The 26,446-nt window shown below is 36.0% G+C and overlaps 1 protein-coding gene across 1 annotated transcript in view; it reads left to right on the top strand.

Moving 5' to 3' along the window:
* ENPP1 (ectonucleotide pyrophosphatase/phosphodiesterase 1) overlaps positions 1 to 26,446 on the top strand; it is a 77,261-nt gene that overhangs the window by 29,062 nt on the left and 21,753 nt on the right. The window contains exons 2-12 of the mRNA XM_007190871.2: positions 11,857 to 11,929; positions 14,433 to 14,549; positions 15,285 to 15,410; positions 16,314 to 16,374; positions 18,507 to 18,604; positions 20,488 to 20,567; positions 21,459 to 21,578; positions 22,652 to 22,761; positions 24,138 to 24,203; positions 24,510 to 24,582; positions 25,737 to 25,845. Coding sequence (XP_007190933.2) covers positions 11,857 to 11,929; positions 14,433 to 14,549; positions 15,285 to 15,410; positions 16,314 to 16,374; positions 18,507 to 18,604; positions 20,488 to 20,567; positions 21,459 to 21,578; positions 22,652 to 22,761; positions 24,138 to 24,203; positions 24,510 to 24,582; positions 25,737 to 25,845 — 1,033 coding nt within the window. The remainder of the gene's footprint in view (positions 1 to 11,856; positions 11,930 to 14,432; positions 14,550 to 15,284; positions 15,411 to 16,313; positions 16,375 to 18,506; positions 18,605 to 20,487; positions 20,568 to 21,458; positions 21,579 to 22,651; positions 22,762 to 24,137; positions 24,204 to 24,509; positions 24,583 to 25,736; positions 25,846 to 26,446) is intronic.

The following is a 26,446-nucleotide window of genomic DNA, read 5'->3' as shown; positions in this document are numbered from 1 at the left end:
TCGCTTCCTATCTCCCATGCCATGTTATCTTTTCACCCCACTCCTCCACTCCCACTCCTGGAATTCCAGCCCTCTGGGTCTTATTACAAACAATTCATGATCTCAGTAAGCTGGGCCCCCAGAGCTAGAGGGTCTTTTCACTCTTCCATTATTGACTCCATCTCTGTTGTCCCTACTGATTTGCTGCCATCCTTCACGTGGGGTCTCCTAAGCCCCCTTCATCACTTCAGAGCCCCACCTTGGCTTCCTCACTCCCCACAGATGCTTCTTACTTACAGAAAAGGATTGAAGGGCTGCTTCCAACTTCCTACGGCTGCCCCTCAGCTTTTTTTGGTTTTTTTATCTTTAAGCCTTCTTCTCACCCACCTATCTCTGAGGCTAATCCCCTGAGAATATTTTATTGTATGATTAACCTGACTGTTTAAACCAGTTTCTTATAATGAGCTTAGGTTGTTTCTGGTTTTTTTGTTTTTGTTTTTTAATATAAACAGTTCTGAATTAAACATCCTTGGATATATATATTATTATATTATATACTATATTATTGCCCACTTGTGAGAGTACAGGTAGTGCTAGCTTTGCATGGTTCTCTGACGTGTACAATTTCAGTTCCCACAGTTTAATTAAATAACACCAGTCTCCCAACAACATGGTTCAAATTTCAGTAACTAAGATTTATTGACTGTGAGTAATTGCACAAAGTACAATCTTTCCTACTAGCTTTTTCAGTCCACAAGACACTATGCAAATAGCAGATGCATATCATGGTCAGTGACCAATGTCACTTCTTTTAAAGTGTGTCAGTGATTGGTTACTATGCATCTGTTGGTCAGTTCAGCACAGACAGGAAAACAAGTACTTGTGTTGCTTTTTTATCTGCCAGTGGTAGACCTACATCACATTTTATAGAAATGAATAATTGAAAGAGGGACTTGGCTGATAAAGTGCAGTTAAAAAAAGAAAAGTGATAATGCCGGAAATGAAATTCAGATCAAATGTAAATGGGGTTATGGAAGAGATAGCTGGCTGTGGGTAGGCTAACACTGCCGCTGTTCAACAGACTCTAGATAATACGGCCAAAGGAACTTAGTGACAGCGAATTTATTGACATGAGAAGCATGGTTGTGAGGAAAAGGATGAAGATGTCCCAGAGGAAGTGACAGTGATACAAAGATTCATATTAATGGAACTTTTGGAGATATTTCATGATATTAAAAGTACAAAGGTTAAAACGTTGGAAACTTAATCTAAACTTAGAAAGGAATATGACAATTTGCCAAGGCATATAAAAGATTCTCACTCTGTATTGTGAGAAGTAGATAAAGCACTGTTCAGACTATTCTTTTTTTTTTTTTTTTTTTCATTTGTGTATTTATTTATTATTTTAAAGGAGACTTTACATTTTAGGCTGGCTTTCGATTTACAGAAAAGTTGGAAAGATAATACAGAGAGTTCCTGCGCAGCCCACACCCAGTTTCCCCTAATCCTGATACGTGTCTGTGAAACCCTTTTTTCACTCCTGACTTGCCCCCTTGTTTGAAATAGCAGTCCCAGCTGACAAGGGCGGCTCCTTCCAGCAAAATGCTAGCTGTCTATTCCAAGTCAGATAAGAGTTAGATGAAAGGACCAGGTAGATGCAGGGCAGGCAAATGCCCAGGCCCACACCTCAGCCTGCGGGCAGCCCCTTCTCACCTCGCTTCCTTTAGTTCTCCTACCCTCTTCCCAGCCCTGGCACTTCCCTGCCCTCAGCACCGGGTGGGGGGAAGGGGAGGAGGGGGGTGAAGGGAGGAGGCTGCAGCAATGAGTTGGTCTCCTCCCCTGTACCAGAGGGCTTTTTTTTTTTTTTTTTTTTTTTCAAGTGCTTTTTTTTTTTTTTTTTTTTTTTCTTCTCCTGTTTTTATTTGCAAAATGTGTTTTACTCAGAGTTAGTCTGATTCTCAGAAGTATCAAAGTAAATTCTTTGGAGGTACAGACTACTTCTTAATTTAGTATGATCCTGTCTAGATATTTCTCTGGTATTAAAGACCTAGACCGCAATCAGTTTGCCAGTCATTACATTTGATTTCTCCTTCGGAAATTGTGCCTGAGACATGGATCTCAAAAGGTGGAACATTAATGGAGTCATACGCTTTAGGAATTTCTACAGCATCTACCATAATGCTTTCCTAGTACCATTAGGCGCTAGGCTTCTACAATACCCAGCAGTCATGGCTTGTGATTAATTACAGTGAAGTATAAATAATCTGAAATCTTAAAATTAATTTTTTGTTGCAAAAACAATAATGTAAACACAATCATTTCATTTAAAAAAAATCCATACAAAGCTAAAACCCCCCTTTAGTCATTGTTCTCCGTCCCCATTTCCTCTCCTTCTGCCTGTCCTGCGCACCTTCCCAGAGGTGCTAACATGTTGGCATGTGATCTTCAAGATCACACAGACACACACACACACACACATCCCATAAGAAAAATAGAGAATTGTTCTGTGCTGTTTTGATAGGTAGGATTATATTGTGTGTGTGTGTGTGTGTGTGTGTGTGTAACATCCTTATTTTTACTCACTAACAGGCCTTAGATATCTTTCCATGTTTACTACATACAGATCTACTACATTTTATATTCTATTCTCCAGTGTTTCTGTAGATAGAGTTAATTTATCCTATTGTAATCTCCTTAGGAAACCCTTCAACTAGTATTCTTTTTTTTTTTTTTTTTTTTTCCACACACACACACTGTATTTTATTTTTACAAGAGATAGATAGACTGACACCAAGCATTGTACATGGATGACCACAACAAAAGCAACAATGATTGCAATTACCAAACATGAAACACACTTATACTATGTCATAACATTGACATTCAGTCCAGTAATCCTCCACTGTAACAGCTCCTTTACTTTGCAGTGAAAATTGATTTGTATATTCTTTTCCTCTGAGTCCTTGTGGGATTTTTTTTTTTTTTAATTCAGACAGAAAGTCACAAAAATTATACTCATCCTCATCAGTTCACTCAGTCCCATGTAATTAATTTCTTTTTTTTCATCTTGATCTTTTGTTAGCACTTTTATGAGTTCATCAGTTTTTCATTAGAGTTCTGAAAATGCTTATTCATTCAGTTCAGCAGTACAGTCAGTTACCAGAAACCTGTACTTGTCAGAGTCTTTTCCATGAATTTCTTGAAGATGAAACTCTTTTATAGGAACATATTTGCAAAATCATCAGAGTACACCCAGAACTGTCTGTAAATGACAAAAGACTTAAAAATGACCATGGTTAAAGATTTGATGAAAGTTCATAATAATGCAGTTGACAAGAAAATTAGTTATTTCTGAGATATACATTTTAAAGTAATAACTAGGATTATTACTTATAACATTATACCAGAACATATAAGATTTTTAGACGTTTCCTGTAATGTCTGAAACATTTATATTAACATATTTCCATACATATTTCCATACAAATACAAATATAAGATTTTTAGAAATTTCATGTAATGTCTGAAACATTTATATTAACATATTTCCATACATATTTCCATACAAATACAAATATAAGATTTTTAGAAATTTCATGTAATGTCTGAAACATTTATATTAACATATTTCCATACATATTTCCATACAAATACAAATATAAGATTTTTAGAAATTTCATGTAATGTCTGAAACATTTATATTAACATATTTCCATACATATTTCCATACAAATACAAATATAAGATTTTTAGAAATTTCATGTACTGTCTGAAACATTTATATTAACATATTTCCATACATATTTCCATACAAATACAAATACAAGATTTTTAGAAATTTCATGTAATGTCTGAAACATTTATATTAACATATTTCCATACAAATAACCCAATGAAAGTTTAGTATTAGTTGTTTTGTTTGTTTTTTTATACTGCAGGTTCTTATTAGGCATCAGTTTTATACACATCCGTGTATACATGTCAATCCCAATCGCCCAATTCAGCACATCACCATCCCCACCTCATCGCAGTTTTCCCCCCTTGGTGGCCATATGTCCATTCTCTACATCTGTGTCTCAACTTCTGCCCTGCAAACTGGCTCATCTGTACCATTTTTCTACGTTCCACATACATGCATTAACATACGATATTTGTTTTTCTCTTTCTGACTTACTTCACTCTGTATGACAGTCTCTAGATCCATCCACTTCTCAACAAATGACTCAATTTCGTTCCTTTTTATGGCTGAATAATATTCCATCGTATATATGTACCACAACTTCTTTATCCATTCGTCTGTTGATGGGCATTTAGGTTGCTTCCATGACCTGGCTATTGTAAATAGTGCTGCAATGAACATTCGGGTGCACGTGTCTTTTTGAATTACGGTTTTCTCTGGGTATATGCCCAGTAGTGGGATTGCTGGGTCATATGGTAATTCTATTTTTAGTTTTTTAAGGAACCTCCATATTGTTCTCCATAGTGGCTGTATCAATTTACATTCCCACCAACAGTGCAAGAGGGTTCCCTTTTCTCCACACCCTCTCCAGCATTTGTTGTTTGTAGATTTTCTGATGATGCCCATTCTAACAGGAGTGAGGTGATACCTCATTGTAGTTTTGATTTGCATTTCTCTAATAATTAGTGATGTTGAGCATCTTTTCATGTGCTTCGTGGCCGTCTGTATGTCTTCTTTGGAGAAATGTCTATTTAGGTCTTCTGCCCATTTTTGGATTGGGGTGTTTGTTTCTTTGATATTGAGCTGAATGAGCTGTTTATATATTTTGGAGATTAATCCTTTGTCCATTGATTCATTTGCAAATATTTTCTCCCATTCTGAGGGTTGTCTTTTCGTCTTGTTTATGGTTTCCTTTGCTGTGCAAAAGCTTTGAAGTTTCATTAGGTCCCACTTGTTTATTTTTGTTTTTATTTCCATTACTCTAGGAGGTGGATCGAAAAAGATCTTGCTGTGATTTATGTCAAAGAGTGTTCTTCCTATGTTTTCCTCTAAGAGTTTTATAGTGTCCAGTCTTATATTTAGGTCTCTAATCCATTTTGAGTTTATTTTTGTGTATGGTGTTAGGGAGTATTCTAATTTCATTCTTTTACATGTGGCTGTCCAGTTTTCCCAGCACCACTTATTGAAGAGACTGTCTTTTCTCCATTGTATATCTTTGCCTCCTTTGTCATAGATTAGTTGACCATAGGTGCGTGGGTTAATCTCTGGGCTTTCTATCTTGTTCCATTGATCTATGTTTCTGTTTTTGTGCCAGTACCATATTGTCTTGATTACTGTAGCTTTGTAGTATAGTCTGAAGTCAGGGAGTCTGATTCCTCCAGCTCCATTTTTTTGCCTCAAGACTGCTTTGGCTATTCGGGGTCTTTTGTGTCTCCATACAAATTTTAAGATGATTTGTTCTAGCTCCGTAAAAAATGCCCTTGGTAATTTGATAGGGATTGCATTGAATCTGTAGATTGCTTTGGGTAGTATACTCATTTTCACAATGTTGATTCTTCCAATCCAAGAACATGGTATATCTCTCCATCTGTTGGTATCATCTTTAATTTCTTTCATCAGTGTCTTATAGTTTTCTGCATACAGGTCTTTTGTCTCCCTAGGTAGGTTTATTCCTAGGTATTTTATTCTTTTTGTTGCAATGGTAAATGGGAGTGTTTCCATAATTTCTCTTTCAGATTTTTCATCATTAGTGTATAGGAATGCAAGAGATTTCTGTGCATTAATTTTGTAACCTGCAACTTTACCATATTCATTAATTAGCTCTAGCAGTTTTCTGGTGGCAGTTTTAGGATTCTCTATGTATAGTATCATGTCATCCGCAAACAGTGACAGTTTTACTTCTTCTTTTCCAATTTGTATTCCTTTTATTTCTTTTTCTTCTCTGATTGCCGTGGCTAGGACTTCCAGAACTATGTTGAATAATAGTGGTGAGAGTGGACATCCTTGTCTCGTTCCTGATCTTAGAGGAAATGCTTTCAGTTTTTCACCATTGAGAATGATGTTTGCTGTGGGTTTGTCATATATGGCCTTTATTATGTTGAGGTAGGTTCCCTCTATGCCCACTTTCTGGAGAGTTTTTATCATAAATGGGTGTTGAATTTTGTCAAAAGCTTTTTCTGCATCTATTGAGATGATCATATGGTTTTTATTCTTCAATTTGTTAATATGGTGTATCACATTGATTGATTTGCGTATATTGAAGAATCCTTGCATCCCTGGGATAAATCCCACTTGATCGTGGTGTATGATCCTTTTAATGTGTTGTTGGATTCTGTTTGCTAGTATTTTGTTGAGGATTTTTGCATCTATATTCATCAGTGATATTGGTCTGTAATTTTCTTTTTTTGTAGTGTCTTTGTCTGGTTTTGGTATCAGGGTGATGGTGGCCTCATAGAATGAGTTTGGGAGAGTTCCTTCCTCTGCAATTTTTTGGAAGAGTTTGAGAAGGATGGGTGTTAGCTCTTCTCTAAATGTTTGATAGAATTCACCTGTGAAGCCATCTGGTCCTGGACTTTTGTTTGTTGGAAGATTTTTAATCACAGTTTCAATTTCATTACTTGTGATTGGTCTGTTGATATTTTCTGTTTCTTCCTGGTTCAGTCTTGGAAGGTTATACCTTTCTAAGAATTTGTCCATTTCTTCCAGGTTGTCCATTTTATTGGCATAAAGTTGCTTGTAGTAGTCTCTTAGGATGTTTTGTATTTCTGCGGTGTCTGTTGTAACTTCTCCTTTTTCATTTCTGATTTTATTGATTTGAGTCCTCTCCCTCTTTTTCTTGATGAGTCTGGCTAATGGCTTATCAATTTTGTTTATCTTCTCAAAGAACCAACTTTTAGTTTTATTGATCTTTGCTATTGTTTTCTTTGTTTCTATTTCATTTATTTCTGCTCTGATCTTTATGATTTCTTTCCTTCTGCTAACTTTGGGTTTTGTTTGTTCTTCTTTCTCTAGTTTCTTTAGGTGTAAGGTTAGATTGTTTACTTGAGATTTTTCTTGTTTCTTTAGGTAGGCTTGTATAGCTATAAACTTCCCTCTTAGAACCGCTTTTGCTGCATCCCATAGGTTTTGGGTCGTCGTGTTTTCATTGTCATTTGTCTCTAGGTATTTTTTTATTTCCTGTTTGATTTCTTCAGTGATCTCTTGGTTATTTAGTAACGTATTGTTTAGCCTCCATGTGTTTGTCTTTTTTACGTTTTTTTCCCTGTAATTCATTTCTAATCTCATAGCGTTGTGGTCAGAAAAGATGCTTGATATGATTTCAATTTTCTTAAATTTACTGAGGCTTGATTTGTGACCCAAGATGTGATCTATCCTGGAGAATGTTCCGTGTGCACTTGAGAAGAACGTGTAATCTGCCGTTTTTGGATGGAATGTCCTATATATATCAATTAAATCTATCTGGTCTATTGTGTCATTTAAAGCTTCTGTTTCCTTATTTATTTTCATTTTGGATGATCTGTCCATTGGTGTAAGTGAGGTGTTAAAGTCCCCCACTATTATTGTGTTACTGTCGATTTCCTCTTTTATAGCTGTTAGCAGTTGCCTTATGTATTGAGGTGCTCCTATGTTGGGTGCATATATATTTATAATTGTTATATCTTCTTCTTGGATTGATCCCTGGATCATTATGTAGTGTCCTTCCTTGTCTCTTGTAACATTCTTTATTTTAAAGTCTATTTTATCTGATATGAGTATAGCTACTCCAGCTTTCTTTTGATTTCCATTTGCATGGAATATCTTTTTCCATCCCCTCACTTTCAGTCTGTATGTGTCCCTAGGTCTGAAGTGGGTCTCTTGTAGACAGCATATATATGGGTCTTGTTTTTGTATCCATTCAGCCAGTCTATGTCTTTTGGTTGGGGCATTTAATCCATTCACGTTTAAGGTAATTATCGATATGTATGTTCCTATGACCATTTTCTTAATTGTTTGGGGTTTGTTTTTGTAGGTCCTTTTCTTCTCTTGTGTTTCCCACTTAGAGAAGTTCCTTTAGCATTTGTTGTAGAGCTGGTTTGGTGGTGCTGAATTCTCTTAGCTTTTGCTTGTCTGTAAAGCTTTTGATTTCTCCATCAAATCTAAATGAGATCCTTGCTGGGTAGAGTAATCTTGGTTGTAGGTTCTTCCCTTTCATCACTTTAAGTATTTCATGCCACTCCCTTCTGGCTTGCAGAGTTTCTGCTGAGAAATCAGCTGTTAACCTTATGGGGGTTCCCTTGTATGTTATTTGTCGTTTTTCCCTTGCTGCTTTCAATAATTTTTCTTTGTCTTTAATTTTTGCCACTTTGATTACTATGTGTCTCGGCGTGTTTCTCCTTGGGTTTATTCTGTATGGGACTCTCTGCGCTTCCTGGACTTGGGTGGCTATTTCCTTTCCCATGTTAGGGAAGTTTTCGATTATAATCTCTTCAAATATTTTCTCTGGTCCTTTCTCTCTCTCTTCTCCTTCTGGGACCCCTATAATGCGAATGTTGTTGCGTTTAATGTTGTCCCAGAGGTCTCTTAGGCTGTCTTCATTTCTTTTTATTCTTTTTTTCTTTAGTCTGTTCCGCAGCAGTGAATTCCACCATTCTGTCTTCCAGGTCACTTATCCGTTCTTCTGCCTCAGTTATTCTGCTATTGATTCCTTCTAGTGTAGTTTTCATTTCAGTTATTGTATTGGTCATCTCTGTTTGTTTGTTCTTTAATTCTTCTAGGTCTTTGTTAATCATTTCTTGCATCTTCTCAATCTTTGCCTCCATTCTTATTCCGAGGTCCTGGATCATCTTCACTATCATTATTCTGAATTCTTTTTCTGGAAGGTTGCCTATCTCCACTTCATTTAGTTGTTTTTCTGGGGTTTTTTCTTGTTCCTTCATCTGGTACATAGCCCTCTGCCTTTTCATCTTCTCTGTCTTTCTGTAACTGTGGTTTTTGGTCCACAGGCTGCAGGATTGTAGTTTTTCTTGCTTCTGTTGTCTGCCCTCTGGTGGTTGAGGCTATCTAAGAGGCTTGATGGGAGGCTCTGGTGGTGGGTAGAGCTGACTGTTGCTGTGGCGGTCAGAGCTCAGTAAAACCTTAATCCACTTGACTGTTGATGGGTGGGGCTGGGTTCCCTCCCTGTTGCTGTGGCGATCAGAGCCCAGTAAAACCTTAATCCACTTGACTGTTGATGGGTGGGGCTGGGTTCCCTCCCTGTTGGTTGTTTTGCCTGAGGCAACCCAACACTGGAGCCTACCCGTGCTCTTTGGTGGGGTTAATGGCAGACTCTGGGAGGGCTCACGCCAAGGAGAACTTCCCAGGACCTCTGCTGCCAGTGTCCTTATCCCCACGGTGAAACAGAGCCACCACTCGCCTCTGCAGGAGACCCCCCAACACCAGCAGGTACGTCTGGTTCAGTCTCCCCCAGGGTCACTGCTCCTTCCCCTGGGTCCCGATGCACACATTACTTTGTGTGTGCCCTCCAAGAGTGGGGTCTCTGTTTCCCCCAGTCCTGTCACAGTCCTGCAATCAATTCCCACTAGACTTCAAAGTCTGATTCTCTAGGAATTCCTCCTCCCTTTGCCGGACCCCCAGGTTGGGAAGCCTGAGGTGGGGCTCAGAACCTTCACTCCAGTGGGTGGACTTCTGTGGTATAAGTGTTCGCCAGTCTGTGAGTCACCCACCCAGCAGTTATGGGATTTGATTTTACTCTGATTGCGCCCCTCCTACCGTCTCACTGTGGCTTCTCCTCTGTCCTTGGACGTGGGGTGTCCTCCTTGGTGAAGTCCAGGGTCTTCCTGTCAATGATTGTCCAGCAGCCAGTTGTGATTCTGGTGCTCTCGCAAGAGGGAGTGAGAGCACGTCCTTCTACTCCGCCATCTTGGTTAATCTCCCCCAGACTATTCTTGATAGGTTTATTACAAAGAAATAAAACTAATTTTCCATGGTTTAAATTACAGAATACTAAATACAGATTAGTTTTACTATTTTTTCATTTCCCTATATATTTATAATTGACAGTAAGAGAGTTTTTATTGTTTTTGATAGATCCTTTAGAATTAGTCTTCCATAAGTTTGTGTTAGTTTACACCACCATTAAAGGCTTAGGAGAATCCATTAGTACTCTTATGACCTTGTTCTATTTGCCATTCTTTACTTATTTGTTCAAGCTCTTCTTCTGATGGTTCTTTATTTTAATGGACATATATACATTTAGATTTTTGATTTCCTAAAAAAAGAACCTGACCTAGACCCTGCTGTATTTTAGATCCACTGTACTTTCACCCTTCTTTCCTTTACCTTCGTTTTCTTTTGAAATGAGTTAAACCTGCTTCCTCAGTTTATTTGCCATTCACTTCCTCTTTAGTTCTGCAGTCCCTTGACAGTAGGCATGCTGAGGACAGAGGTCATGTCTCTTTTATTACTGAGGACCCAGTACCTAGACCTCAGATCAGCATACAGTCAATACTCAGTATGTTTTATGTGAGGGAATGAATTCAGAAAACAAAAAAGCCTCTACCCACCACCCACCCTGTCCCATTCACCCATTCCTCCTCTCGTTAGTATCTCTTCATCTTGGCTTTGGGGAAATGTCACGCCACCTTTCCATACTGTGTCCATTACCCTTTTTCATATTCTTGGTTCCAGCCAAAGTCGGCTGCTCATTATTCATCTGCCACCTCCCATATGCCTTCCTTCCTGCAAGCCTTTCCTTATACTGGTTTTTCTCTGCTCTGCCCTCTCTTCCCTTCCATCAACTCTGCCTGGCAATATCATGCCATCATTTCCCCTTTTCAGAGTCCAGCCCAGAGGCTTCCTCTATGAAATCTTTTCTGATCTCCTCCTCACCAACCACCCCAGCCTCTCTTCTTTAAACAACTATAGAACTCTGCAACTAGAGTCTACCAAATATGAGCCATTTGTGCTGTTGCTTTTGCCTTTTCCCAAAAAGTAAAAGCTCCCTGGGGGATCTCTTATTCTTTCCTTCAATGCATAATATAGTCTTTACACATAGTTGGTGCTCAATGCATATTTTATTGAATTGTCCTGAAATGTGACATTCCAGAGAGCTGCCAAGGGAACTCCATTCCACTGAAAAATATTGAGGACTATTTTGTAGATTATTCTGCTCCTTTTTTTTTTTTTCTCTAACTCACAAATAAACTTCTGTCATTGTTCTTAGGAGTTATATGGTGTAATCACTTACACCATAGTAACCAAATGATCTAGTTAAAGTCAAATGTCAAAGTCCAGAATAGTGGAGGATGAGAAAGTTGCAAAATGTTAGAGCTGGAAAGATTTTTAGGGATCCAAGGAGTCCAGCCCTTTAATTTTATAAGTGAGTAAATTGATGTCTGGAATGTTAAAGTGACCTGCTCCAAACCTCTACACAACCAGTTTGTGGTAACATTTGGGTCCGGGATGTAGTCATCCAACCCTGTCTGTTGCTCATTCCCACAAGCTGTCACAGTGAATATGAGAATAGTGGTTAGGTTTGTGTAATTAAACTGTTAGAAGAGGCATCTGATATTCTCATATTGCCTTTTATGGATTAGCAAGTAGAAAATTGTTAGGTTTCTTTTCTCCCTACCTTAATTATTATACGTTTTTGGACTGGATTCATTTACATCAACTGGGAAATTTCTGGCAACATTAACCTAGGAAGGCATAGATTTGTTTGCTAATTAAGTAAACTTTTTGTTGAAGTATGACGTACATACAGAAAAGTACCTGAAGCAAAAATGTGCGGTTTGAATTTTTCCAGCGTGCACACATCATGTGACCAGCACCAGATCAGGAAACAGAGCAGCACCAACAAGTTTAGAAGTATTTAAAGAAATAAAACATTTGAAGAAATAAAAGGGCTTTGAAACTACATCATTTTTGTTTTTTCTCCACAGGTATTGTCAGTCTGTGTGTTAACAACAATCCTTGGTTGTATATTTGGGTTGAAACCAAGCTGTGCCAAAGAAGGTAATTAGTGTGTGTGTTTGTGTGTGTGTGTAGGGGTACTAGTCAGCCTTTTTCAGAATGTGATTGAGATAAGCGTTATGTCCTAATCCCTTGAGTACTCCATAGACAGTGCAAATTTGATGCTGGTTTGAGCCTTTTTCTTGAAGCTCTTTTATTATTTTAGCCATATACTATTTTATTTACTTGCAGAACTTCATCCCAAAACGATGAAGAGGGGCTATGACAAAAAAACCAACCAACCAAACAAGCAGAAAAACCTCAAAACAACAAAAAATAAAGAACAAAGACATAAACAAGCAGCTGGCTGACAGTTTCTGCTGCTGCACTCCTGGAGCCTGTCTCCCTGACTTCCTCCAGTGACTCCCAAACACTTTTTCTGCCTAAGGAGTTAGGTGCTGGAGCAGCCCTTGAGGTTACTAGGTAACCGATTAGCATCCCTGGGCAACCAGAAACTTATCCTTAATGCTTATAAGTCTTTTAAAATTGCAGACATTTCAAAGCAACAGTGATATTTTTAAGCTTATATATATATATTTTTTTTTTTTTTATTTTTTTATTGAGTGCAGAAATCTAGCCAACACTGACAAGATTACTATGAATAATAAAACTATGAATCACAGTACACTGTAGCAGTCATTATTTTGGCTCTGAGGTAGTTTTTATTTTTTCCCTGTTAAAATCATTGATGGTCTTCCTAGGGAATTTGGTTTGGAAAATTGAACAAATCCTTCTGTTCAACTATTCTGTAATTGTAATATTAGTCATTTAAAAAATTTTAGTGATTGTTAAGCTGTCATTTATTGTTGAAATGAATGAAATGTAATTTTATATATTTAGTCAGCAACTATTCAGAGCAAACTATCAATGTTTAATAAAATCAAAAAGCTATAGACTTTAGTGTTCACCTATGTAGCCTTTAGACACAAAGTAATTCCCCTTGAGTTTAGTTTGGCACGTAAAAATAAAACCGAATGATTGAAAACAGCAATTTTAATCTAAACTCAACATGGAATGCATATTATTTTTTAAATGACTAGGAACATATTAGTGAGCTCCAAGTAATAGCTATTATTATAATAGCTTTCCCCCCTTGGGTCAGGAAAGTTAATATTTTTGATCCTAGAAATTATTATTGTCATTTCATGTCCTTAAAATTGCCTAGTTTCCCAGTGTTAAATGAGAGTTAAGCTCTGTGGCAGTGTCTTCTTGGGTCAGGAGACCATTGCAGTCAAGAGCTAGGATTATTCATTTTTTTCTTTTGGACTTCCATTATTTTATAAGTGGATTTTTTTCTTACCATCCTGATTTTTTAGTAATCCAATAAAAACCTAGCTTATTCTAGGTAACTAGTAAAGAGTTACAATGTAAAATTGTTTTTTTTTTTTTTAAATTAATTAATTAATTAATTTTATTTTTGGCTGCGTTGGGTCTTCGTTTCTGTGCGAGGGCTTTCTCTAGTTGCAGCGAGCGGAGGCCACTCTTCATCGCGGTGCGCGGGCCTCTCACTGTCGCGGCCTCTCTTGTTGCGGAGCACAGGCTCCAGACGCGCAGGCTCAGTAATTGTGGCTCACAGGCCCAGTTGCTCCGCGGCATGTGGGATCTTCCCAGACCGGGGCACGAACCCGTGTCCCCTGCATTGGCAGGCAGATTCTCAACCACTGCGCCACCAGGGAAGCCCTGTAAAATTGTTTTTAATGAAAAGTATTTTCCCTCCATATCTGCCATTTATCCATTTAACAAAAACTTATTAGTACCAGCTCTAGTCAAGGCTCTTGCTAGGCACCAGGGATACAGTGTACTGGGTAACATCCCGATGTGGTCTTTGTTCTTAAGTTTGTGCTCTAGGTTGAGACTGGGATATTAACCAAATGATCTAGTTACAAATGGAAGTAAGTGACTGAGATGAAGGATAAGGTTTTATACAAACTTAAGAAACGGAAAAAGGACCTAGACTGGGAGTTTGGGAAAGTTTCTCAAAGGGAGCAGGCTGGATCTGAAGGTGCAATGGATGTTTTAGGTGATGGTGGGAGATGGGTCCTGCAGAACGTGTTCTGTACAAACACATTACTTCTTTACACCAGACTGAGAATGATGTAAGTCAGGTATTCTCTGTCTTTCTGAAATATTCATAGATTATCACTTTTTAGAGAATTCTGCATAAAATCTTCAGAACAAGCTCTTCTTATTTTTCTTTTCTTTATTATTCAAAAGTATTTAAGTTTAATTATCCCCAGTAGGGTTTATAATATATAAAAGAAAAAAGTCATCTTTTTTTCCTATGGCAAGAGATAAAATTGCAAACTCTATAAGGTTACTGCCTTCTGTTTGTGTCACTTTCTACATGTATTTGTGAAAAGATTCTTGGTTAACTTCATTGCCCATCCCATCTGTGTTTTCTAAAACAATATTTGAACCTGACTATAACTAACTTAGGTGTATTAATTGATGTTTGCTTGGTAATTATATAATGTTTAGAAACATCTAACTCCTTCAATATTTTCAGTTAAAAGTTGCAAAGGTCGCTGTTTTGAGAGAACATTCGGGAACTGTCGCTGTGATGTTGCCTGTGTTGACCTTGGAAACTGCTGTCTAGATTACCAGGAGACGTGTATAGAACCAGGTAAAAATATGCAGGGGAAAAGATGGAGTCATGGGCCTTGGTAAAAGAGCAAAGAAAAGTTCTGCATCTTTTAGGTATGTGATTTACCTAACACATTTGAGATTTTTAAAAATTTGGCTTTTATATTTTCTGAGAGAAAAAACATTTACATATTTTGCCTTGTTAAAAGTTTTATGGATAGCAAAACTGCCTGTTTTTAATGTATGCTGACAGCCTATGTAGTCTAATTTGCATTTCACCTAAGTTCAAAAAGGCTGCTTAAAATATATGAATATTTCTATGGGCTTATTAAAGCAAGAGTTCTTAAGATGTCCACTTAAACTTCAAAGTAAAACTATCAGACTATGGAAATTTTCTCAGTTTGATTTGGTCTTCTCTACGTATGACATGGAATAACATTTAAATGAGAGCGAGCCAGGTTTAGATTAAATTTTGAGAACTCTGACAGTGACTGGTGGAAGAAGCCAAGATGGACGTGGGAGTTGTGTAATAAGAATTATGTTTGTTTACGTTTTAAAACGATGAGATTCTGGCTTTTTAGTGAATAATCAATGCTGCCTGCATATTTTCTCTTCGTTCAGATTGACCACTGTGGTGGCAGGTTCTGTGACTGACTAAGGGTTAGAAAATGGTCCATTGTCTCTTCATGGATCATGTTCCAGAGGCATTTCTGTATTCACTTTGGACATGTTGAATTTGGACCCTGAAATGTATTATGTTGATACTTGTTTCTAGAACGGATATGGACTTGCAGCAAATTCAGGTGTGGTGAGAAAAGGTTGTCCCGAAGCCTCTGCTCCTGTTCGGATGACTGCAAGGACAAGGGCGACTGCTGCGTCAACCATGGCTCCGTGTGCCGAGGTCAGGGGGTCATGCCCTCGCCGGGTTCACATGCAGGCTTACATCTTCCTAGGTCCTAGCGGGGTTTAGCACAGATGTATTTTTTACATTAGAAGTCATAGTTATTGACCAACCATATTGGCTGAAAAAATATTTTAAAAACATTGTAAGGAAAATTTCAAATATATATACCTGAATAGAGAGAATATGTGATGAAGCTTGCGTCACCCAGCTTAATAATTACCATTATCTAACACGGCCAATGTTGTTTTATCTGTAGTCACTCACTCTCCTGCTACAACCCCCTCGTGTTATTTTGATATTAGCTGCATATTTAACGCTGTACTTGTGGAAAGATCACTTTTGCGGTCCTGGCTGACTATATAACAGGTTCCTTTATAGTAAGTGAGGACGATGTCTGCTGTGCATTGAGAGAGTGGACGTGAAGTTAGTGCATAAGATTCTGTGTAAACTGATGTTATTATGATGTCTCGTCTAGGTGTTAACAGGGTTCCTTGAAATTCTTTGACAGAACCTGGCTCTGTATGAGAGGAACTAAGACATCAAGGATTTAATACCAGAAGATTTTGTTGGGTGGATAGAAGGAGGGTTGTAAATTTTGGCTGAAAATATTAACAATTTGAAAATGGAAAAGGTGCCTTCAGATTCTCCCAAATACAGTAGTATGTTTTAGTCTTGCAATTATACATTCACTTTTTAATTCCTGATATCAGCTAACTTTTATTTTGAAACAGAATAACTACCTTTATTTGTTTTGTTTCCCTAGAATCATGTCCCATATTATCTATGTATCTGTTAACGTATTTTGTTTTTGGGAATCTGTCCTAATGTGTCTCACAAGCATCACAATCATTGTTTCTATTGAGTGTGTTTAACTCATTGTACTTCTTGAAAATGTTTTAGGTGAGAAAAGTTGGGCAGAAGAAACATGTGAGAGTATTAATGATCCACAGTGTCCAGCAGGGTAAGATTATATTCTGAGATACTAATTTTTTTTAGGAGTACCATTTTTTCCCTTTCCAAATAAAAATAATAATTATTCATTGGTTCAGTAAATATTATTTTTAGTTAAGCCTTCTTTTGGCACTGGTGGTATAGAGATGATTATGGCATGACTCCCCACTCTGGAAGCTAGTGGAAAAAAGAGAGGTCATGAATATTTAGTATTCATGAGTGTTGGTTGTGTTTTCCTTCTTAGGAAGAAAGGATCTTTACATTCATTTGAAGTTTTTCAAGTTGAAGTTATAGTGAATTACTTTACAGCTTCTTTTTATTTTTTTTGTGTTTTGGTTCATTTATATATTTTTGGGATAACATGTCTGTGAGAAGATGTTACATAAGTTTTATAATTTATACTTGTTATTTTTGTATTTAGAGTATTTTTACAATACCTTATGTTTACAAGGTCATCAAAAAAAATTTGTGTGGAATTCAGAAGGTAGAAATTTGGTGACAGTATTAAACTTAATTATCTTTGCTGCACTTGAACAGAGATATATGAATTCAAATTCATGTAATTTGAATTATTAATCTTCAGGAATATATTTTTATGTCTTTAAAATAATGATTTTTCCAGACTGTTAAACATTTTAAAGCTGTATTTTAGCTTACTTATGTATATAATTTATTTTTGTTTTTTAAATATGTATTTTTGTTTTCTGTTGGATGGAAGAGTTCTTTTCTGTTTAAAACAATAGTAATAACAGCAGCAAAAACTAAACCCAAAAAATTCCAACAGAAGAGACTTTTTTCAAAGAGGACTTCTCATATATCCTAAGATGTCTGTTAAGTCCAAGGTATATTGGAAATTTTACACTTAATGAATTTTGAATCTTCCTTTTCCTTCTAAACATTGACTATTATTTTCCAATTGTAATGTTGACTCTGTTAGTGGAAAATATAAGTCCTCCTTTCTTTACAAGAAGACCGTAATTTAGGACACATTTTATTATACTGGAAATTATTATACCCGTATATTTACCTGGAGGCCCAGCAAACTGTTTTTATGTTTTCTGTTGATTGAATAGAAATAATTTTATACAGACATGGGCCATTGAGACTATATGCAGCTGATTCTGCAGAGTCTCCCAACAGAACTATGGTACAAATACTAGTTAGTGGAAATTATACACAAATTTCCTCCTTTTTCCATTTGTGTTTGGGTATGAGAGTAAGCTGGGGAGGCAGTAGAGTTGGAAAGGCAAGGTAAGGTAAATCTTTGTGCTCAGATTTTTAAATTACTGAGTAAACTTTCAGTGGAAAGTTTTTTCATGGTTATCCAATGATATACGACTTTCCTACTCTCTATCAGATGCCATTAGAAGCTGCAAAATTTCTGAACCATGCCTGTTTTGGTGTAGCCATGGAATGGTTGTCCATAGTTATTCTCTTTTGCTGAGTATATCATTACACATGTTTTTTTGCTTCCCTCTTTGGATTTCCATACCACACATGTAAATCTGTGTGTGTGTGTGTGTGTGTGTGTGTGTGTGTGTATGTGTACCTTCATTGTTTGTTCATTTCTAGCTTTGGATCATTTCTTTGTTGTTTATGTATTTAAATGTAGTAAATACCTCACCAACTTCTCTATTAAATATTAATATCTTTTAAATATGGTAAACTTAAAAGCTAAATATTGTATATAATTTATGTGATATGAGATACTATCTATTAGGTTCAAGTAGAGACAATATCAGAAAATGCTTTTACAGGAAAAAAAAATAGTGGAAACAAGAACATAATTTAGAACATGCTGTTTGTTAACATTTATTCTCTTGCAAATTGGGAAAATATTATTACATTTTAGTTGCTTTTGGTCTAGCTTTTGGAATAGCAGGAATCATAGATGATGGTCTCTGTATGGTGACTCAAAATGGTATAAGTGCTTAATCAGTACTATTTGATGATACACGTAATAAAATATAAAAGCATATATATGAATATAGATGCTTACAAAATATTCTTTATGAGGATGTTTGTTGAGCTTGTTAGTTTACCTTAGATTACATATCAACCTCAGTGGAAAATCTTTACTGGATCTGTCTCTTCTTTCTCCTTCTTTAAACAATTTTTTTTTCTTTCTTTCTCATTATCCAGGTTTGAAATGCCTCCTACCCTCTTATTTTCTTTGGATGGTTTCAGGGCAGAATATTTACACACTTGGGGTGGACTTCTTCCTGTTATTAGCAAGCTGAGTGAGTAACTTCAGAGTTTACTATTGGAGTGCCACACTTTCAGTGAGATAGACTAAGGAGGGAGTCATTTTTTCAAAAAATACTGGCAGAATCTGTTTTACTAAACTCCTCTATTGCAAAAGAGTTAAACCTAATGATAAGGGACTAGTATTTAATATTGTAATTGTTCTGAAACTGCCTTTTAAATAATTCTGAGATAATAGTAGTTATTTTAGGATTTTTATCCCTTGGTGATAGATGTAGATATAAGGATGAGATAAGATATACTTTTTTTTTCTTAGACTCTTGGATTCCTTTTATGGACAAATTATTTATATATTTATCTAATATGTATTACGTCTTAAAATAGCATTTCAAAAACTGAAGGTATTTCTGCTGTGTTTCTAGTAGTGTAGATATAGAATATTTGTTATTTATCTTACAGTATCATGTAGCATCCTTCCAACTTCTTTATCTCAATAAAGCCTTAATTGAATGATTATTGTATAAGTTACTAATGCAATAGTAGAATAGTCTTTTCTTAGTATTAATGCCAAAGTTTTAAATCACATTAACCACCAGTAATATGGGCATCACTTGTATCATCATTGCTACTGAAAAAAGAAAAAATTAAATATAGGTATAAAAACTGTAGAACATTGCTTGTTATCAGTGATCAGTATTTAAGTAGCCACAGTGTAATGCTGGACTGAACTAGAAGTAAGTAAAGACACTGCTTTGGTGTTCTTCTGGAGTTCTGAAACATTATTTACTGGACTTGAGTATATGAGGTTGGGTTAAACATCACAGCCACTCTCAGTAAATACATAGGTACGTTTATTGTACTTCTTTTGTGACAAGCCAAAATAATATTTGGAGAACTTTTAAAAATTTTAGTTTTTAATTTCTCCCGGGAAGAAAATAGTTTTTATAAATAATCATTTGACATAAAAAGTCTTTAGCAGAGAGCTTGCATGGGCAAGGAAGGCTCTGTTCTTACCAGCCAAGCTCATGAGCTTTGAGGTTTGAATATGGCCCTTTATTATCATCAGGAGGAAAGTTTGTTTCCATAGCACCAAATATGAGTTCAGAACCTGAGTTCAGAATTAAGGAGCTGTAGGTACCTATATATGAAATTGAAAGGAAATCAATACACAGTTAGACTAAGTCCTCTCTTTGGGTAGTTGGGGAATGTAGTTTGTAATTCTGAACTATTTGGAAGGCAGTGAGATAGATAGACACGTGCCAGTCTGAGGAATATTTTCAGGCAATGGGGTATTGATATGCTAGAATCATTAGTTAGGTATTCCGTCATCAATGGTAGAGGCAGAAGAGGAATGTGATGCTAGGGCTAAATCAGGAACAGTTTGACTTCTGTCCTTTCTTGTACTTGACGCCAGAAGATGCTTTTTATCTTTAGAGCAGCGTTGAACTTGTCTAGAATTAGCTAGATTGGATTTTTGGGGTGGGAAACTGTCGTCCCAGCTACTGCTTCATTCTTGTTTTAATTTTGCAGATTTAGCTACTAGTGCAGTTTTTTGTTGTTAAAATATAACTACATCTTATAATTTAGTATGTTACCACCAAGTAGTAGCAGACAAAGATCTAGCAAGAATCATTATGGTCCATCTGGAACTTAATGTTATTGATAGGTATGGGATAATTATTTCATTGGCTTAACAATTTTGTTTAATGATTTTCTAACTAAGAGAAAAACTAACTCTTAGCATTGAATTTGAATCCAAAATGTTGCTTTGTAATTCACCCTGAATTTTTATATGGTTGTAAATCCCTTCTGGGTTCATTTTTTAGTACTATTTAGACGTCTGTGGTACCAAAGCTAAATAAGGGAAACAGATTGTTAGTTGTATTTAATAACAATATTTAATTTGTTTCCCTTGTAGAAACCTGTGGAACATATGCTAAAAACATGAGACCAGTATATCCAACAAAAACTTTCCCCAATCACTACAGCATTGTCACAGTAAGCTCTGCATTTCAACTTTTATATGTTCACAGAAGTGAGATGTAAGTGTAACATTTTTCAAGAGAATAAGTAGATCTCATATCAGAAAAAAATAACTTCTTTTTCATTGTGTAGTTAAGCAAGGAAACCTAGGTTCTGGTCTTAGCTTTTCTACTAACTAGTTGTGGCCTTGGGCAGGTCACTTTACCTTCTGGGTCTCCATTTCCCATCTGTGAAAAGAGGTGACTAAAGACTCCAAGAAATGATTTCTTGGTTCCCTTTCGATTTAAGAGTCTCTGATTCGTGGGTCCTGTTTTTTCTGATTAGTTTTTGTCTTACTTTATTTGAACCCCAGACTGTCTACACTCACATGTTCTCAGCTGTCTTTCCAATCATCTTGATGTATGAGTCTAAGCAAGCCACTTTGCCTGACTTTAGGTGGGATTACAGCTCTATTTTTGTTTCACTCAAAGTTTGCAGATTTAATTTGAATCCAGAAAAAAAAAGTAGAATTCATTAGACCTTAGGGTTGAAGCCAGAGAATTAATGCTTTAGCTTGTGTTGGTACAAGCTATTCTTGGACCCACCCAAAAAGGAGTTTGTTCTGCAGAAATGTTTCACTGAGCAATGCAAAAGGACAACACAGTAGTTTTTTCAAAATTAGGCTGCTTCTTTATATAGAACTTCATCCATATCATTCCTAATTTATTTTCTCCTATTACATAAATTAAAACACAAATACTCCATAAAATCTTGAGTGGTTGGTTGTGTTTTAACAATACCCATTGTTTTGTTCTTCTCTCCTTAAGCTGGGTTAAGTTCCGTGTAGCTTAAGTTGTCTATTTCTCTTTGATGATTTTGTTCTGCAACTTTAAAACTTGCATAAAACTTGTATTTTATATTTTTTAGGGACTTTATCCAGAATCCCATGGGCTCATTGACAATAAAATGTATGATCCCCAAATGAATGCTTACTTTGCACTTAAAAGTAAAGAGAAATTTAATCCTGAGTGGTACAAAGGAGAACCAGTGAGTTGTTTGTTTTCGCTATTAAAATTATTTTTATTATTCTCATCTCTTTCTATCAGAGTAAAATACCAGATTCCCTGGAGCTTTTAATAACTCATTTAATTTACTATGTTTTGTGCCATCCTTATGCAAACAGAGATGAATTCAGGTAACTCTAAATATAGCTTGTATCATTATGTAGTTTATTCCAGAGTGGGGTTTGGGTTATGCTGAGCCAATTTTCTTTTCTGCTTGATTTTACCTTTTTGTCCTAGTAGTGAAGAGCAGTAGTCTGGGGGTAATATTTTGATCTACACAAAGCTAACGGTTTCTACAGGTGTAAACTTTGACTTTGTTTGCATTTGTTAACTTAGAAGATTCTCTCTGATTGTGAGTTAGGTGTGTTCTCCTTTTGAGTTTTTATAAATTGCCACGACAATTCTATAAGGTCTATTTGGATAGTCTTGATATTCCTCTTGGAAGGAGAAGAGCATTTGCAAATTATAAATTCAAATTTTAGCTCTGACATTTAAAGCTGTGTGACTTTGGGTAAATTATTCTTTCTGTGCCTCAATTTTCTCATATCTGTACTATCAATAATACTGTAAATACTGTTAACTACCTCATAGAGTTATTGTGATGATTAGTTGAATTAATAATCTAGAATGCTTATAGGAATACTATTTAGAACTGTAATTGGCAATAATAAGTGCTTAATAAATGTTAGTTACATAAGCAAAAATGTCAGTATGTTAAAGATATGTATATTTGTAAATTTTTCTTTTCTTTTTCCTTTCATGAATTTTTCTTCTTTTAAGAAGGAACCTATTAAGTAGAAGTATGACTATAAAAGTTGCAGGAGTTATCAACTGTTCATATTTTTTAGGTTAATTTAATTTCTGATTATTTAATTTCTCTTTGCTGCTGTTCAAAGTCATATTACATTGTTATTTCGTAGTCTAACTGCTGGAGCTTATTAATGTCAAAAACATTCTAACATTTGGGAGGAAAGCATTGGTGTTGCATGAACACATGGTTTCCTAAGAAATGAATGCTTGCATAATTTCCTAACTTTCCTTCACTGGCTTCCCCAGATTTGGCTTACAGCTAAATATCAAGGCCTGAAGACGGGCACATTTTTTTGGCCAGGATCAGATGTGAAAATTAATGGAATTTTCCCAGACATCTATAAGATGTATAATAGGTATGTATAGCTGTACTTTTTCTAGGACCTATAACATAGAACTGTTTATTTTCTTATCATAGCCTGAGTTCTAGCGTTTGAATGATATGTTGTTTGAAAAATGAGACCTGTCAGAATAAGAACTCTGTCTCAAAGAGTTTTAGATGGATGATAGATAGACAGTAAAACTATGACGAGTTTTTTCCTGGAGGTTTTCTAGAAAGCACTGGTAACATGTTAGAGTTTGCATTCAGATCTTTGGGCAGGAATAAGAATTGAAGTCCTGGTGAAAGTAGAGGTCCTGCACATTTTCACTCTAGGGAGAAAGAACGAGGAGAAGGAGGTGAAAGTATTAAAGGGACACAGGTAGGAGTGACTCTCTGGTATCTGGAAATATTATTTAAAAGAAGATATTAATGGCACCCCTGGATTTGCATTTTCAAATTACTTTGTTAAACGTTCCATTTAATGTGAGAACTGATTGGAGTGACCTCCCTGTGATATTCAAAATCCATGAGGTACCACGAAAAAAACAGAAACTTTTTTCTGGAAAACTCTCTTTGGATCATTTTAGGGAGAATAGCAAAATAATTTTGTCTTTCACTTGGGAAATTTATGTCATAAAATCAATACGATAATGTATTTGAGGGACGAAAGGAAAAGTTCATAAATTCCAAACAAGAAATGCATAATGATTTTCTTTGGTGACCTTATGCTGTTGTTTATTCCTTATGGTTCACACGAGCAACTTGTTATTTGCCGTTAATTTCATTCCATAGATGGTTATTGAGATTCTATGTGCCAGGCACTGTCCTAGGCCTGGGGGATTTGAAGAGTAGTGATATATGTTCTCTGGCTTCTCAGGGTCTGATAGAGACCTTCTCAAGGTACAACTAAGTGTACTTGGGGTTGGGCAAGCACTCTGATGGAGACCTGTAAGCAAAATCCTGTGCCCACAGGAAGGTGTCATTAATTCTGCCCAGAAATTGTTGCCTGGAGAACTGTCTGCTCATTAGGTGTCCACTTCCCAATTTTACTAAGAGTCGTCAATGAGTGAGTTCTTCATGAGGTCCTCTTTGAAGAGTGTATTGACACATGGGTTATTCATGCCTTAGCAATTGCTATTCTCGGGTCCAGGAGTAAGATCCTCAGGTAGAGTATAGGAAGCAAATCCTTTAAACCTGGCTACAACTTGCATATGTGAAAAATTTAATGTTTGTTTCTTTGTCGGGAAAACAATTTTAAGTTTTCAGGTGAAACTCTTACATTGCTTGGAACACATTTGATGCCTTGAATTGTTTTAGTCTCTCTGAATGCAATTTTCAGTGAGACACACATTTATATCTTAAACCCAAACAGTTGTCACAGATTCGTTTTCATTTTATCTTTCATATTAGTTCAGTACCATTTGAAGAAAGAATTTTAGCTGTTCTTAAGTGGCTGCAGCTTCCTAAAGATGAAAGGTATGTAGATGATTAATTTCTGTCATAAAATACTCCTTTGTTTTATAAAAATGCCAGAATATTTTAAATAGACGACAGGAAAACTTTGCTATTGGCTATGATGTTTTATATCCAAATGAACTCTTTAGTGCCCTATTACAGCCACATTTTGAAGAACTCTAAACATGTAAATTATTTCTCAGCAATTTTAGAAATGTTACCCCAGTGTTGTATAACTTTTATTCACTATCAGTTGTTGAATTATTCTTTCTATTCTGTTTTACAATGTGTTCGTAAAATATTACATTTTGATACTGTTTGATTTAGACCACACTTTTACACTCTGTATTTAGAAGAACCAGATTCTTCAGGTCACTCTTATGGACCAGTCAGCAGTGAAGTAAGTACATTTTTATCAGTGATTACGTCATTAAACCTGGTAATATCTAACTGAACCTTGCTTTGAAGCAGGTTTCTAGACCATTCTATAGGAATCCATGATTTCTGGAAAGAGTGAGTATTAAGCACATTTTTATTAAACCAAAAGATGCACTTTAATCAAAAAGAGTTGGAAGCATTGTTTTGTTCTACACTATATCTACAGTGCTAAATTGAACCAATGATGAGTTAAATTCTATATTTTCAATGTCAAATGAGACCTGTCACACTCCACCCTTTGTACTCTTTCCATCAAAACCGATCTCCAGTAACTTCAGTGTAGTTAACAACCCACAGGCCCTTGCTTTGATTCTGTCCTTCAGCTAAGTGGAAATGCTCCTTCTTAGAGGTGGGAGATGTGTGGCCGTCAATGCGGCCATGTCATAATTAGACAAATGGAAGTTTCTTGTAGTTCTTATCTTGGTTTGAACAATTGGCCAGATGCTAGTATAATTTTTATTCTTTCACTATTAAGACCCGTGTCTAGGTCAGTTTGGCTACAAGTAAGTCTAAGGATCATTTTGTAATTGATTATCAGATCACATAAGTTTTAAGACCAGTGCTATTTTTTCTATTCACTAAAGATTTACCAAAGTACCTGCTTTTCTCTTTCATCTTCATTCAAGGTCGAGCCCATCGCTTTTCAAATCATATTCATCAATTTATAAACTCAGTTAAACGCTAGTATTATTGGCTCATCGAAACCCACTTTATCTTCATACTTAAAAATTCCAATCCATGTTGCTTGGATATCTTTGAGTGAAAGAAAGACCATGTTGAAAGAGCTTGTTTCATAATACAGTGAAATACACAGACTATAGATAAAGGTTAGACTGTTTTGATACAGTACCGAAGACACAGGCAAAACTGCACAAGAATTTGCCTCCGGTGGTTTTGCCCGGAGAGAGGAGGAGAGAAGAGCCAGAGGTAATTTGCCAAAATCATGCGCCATTCTGTGTCCTTGTGATATTCATATGCAAAATAATACAGTTTGTATGGAAACAATGGGTTGTATTCCTAGAAGTTCTAATTTTAAAAAATTAAGTACATAGAACTATAAGAAGCATTTCATGAATACTTTTAACTGCGTGACATGAGATTGTTTCCCTTTCTTAGGTCATCAGAGCTTTGCAGAGGGTTGACAACATGGTTGGCATGCTGATGGATGGTCTAAAAGAGTTGAACTTGCATAGATGCTTGAACCTCATCCTTATCTCAGATCATGGTAACCTGAATTTGCATCATTTTTCCTTCAGGTTAAATGGTGCCCCCAGAAGTTTACTCGATTGATTATTGTTTTATTATTTCCTCTGACTTTTATAGTTAATTCTTTCTTTAAATGTGATTTCTTGTAGAAAGCCTTTAGAAAATACTACATTAAATACAAATCACAAGTGAAACGTAGAATTCGCAGAAACCTAAGAGCCTGTTAACCACAATGCACTCATCTCCTGATTTGGGGAGGGCTTACACCAGGAATTTGGAGAGTTAAAACAATTTTTTTAACATTAAATTTTGGTAAATCTACTCTCAAAATTTTAGGTGTAATTTGAATAGATTATTATGTGCTGCTTCTGTTTTCTCTAGCATGATAAAGCTGACTTTTAAAAGCAGTATGTATTAATTTTGGCAATATTTTAAGTTAACTTTTACTTACTGTGACCTTTAGAACATGTATGTGTATAGCCTTGGGACCGTAAAAGCGATGTATATACAAGAAAATAGGAAAGAGGTTCTTTTTGTTTGTTTTTTGTTGTTGTTATTATTGTTTGCTTCAAAAATAATTATTGAAAACTATTTCTAGAAACAGTCCTAAGAAGCTGTAT

Source organism: Balaenoptera acutorostrata, chromosome 14 (genome assembly GCF_949987535.1).
Source record: "Balaenoptera acutorostrata chromosome 14, mBalAcu1.1, whole genome shotgun sequence".
Lineage (NCBI taxonomy): Eukaryota > Metazoa > Chordata > Mammalia > Artiodactyla > Balaenopteridae > Balaenoptera > Balaenoptera acutorostrata.
This window is presented reverse-complemented; position numbering and strand designations above follow the sequence as displayed.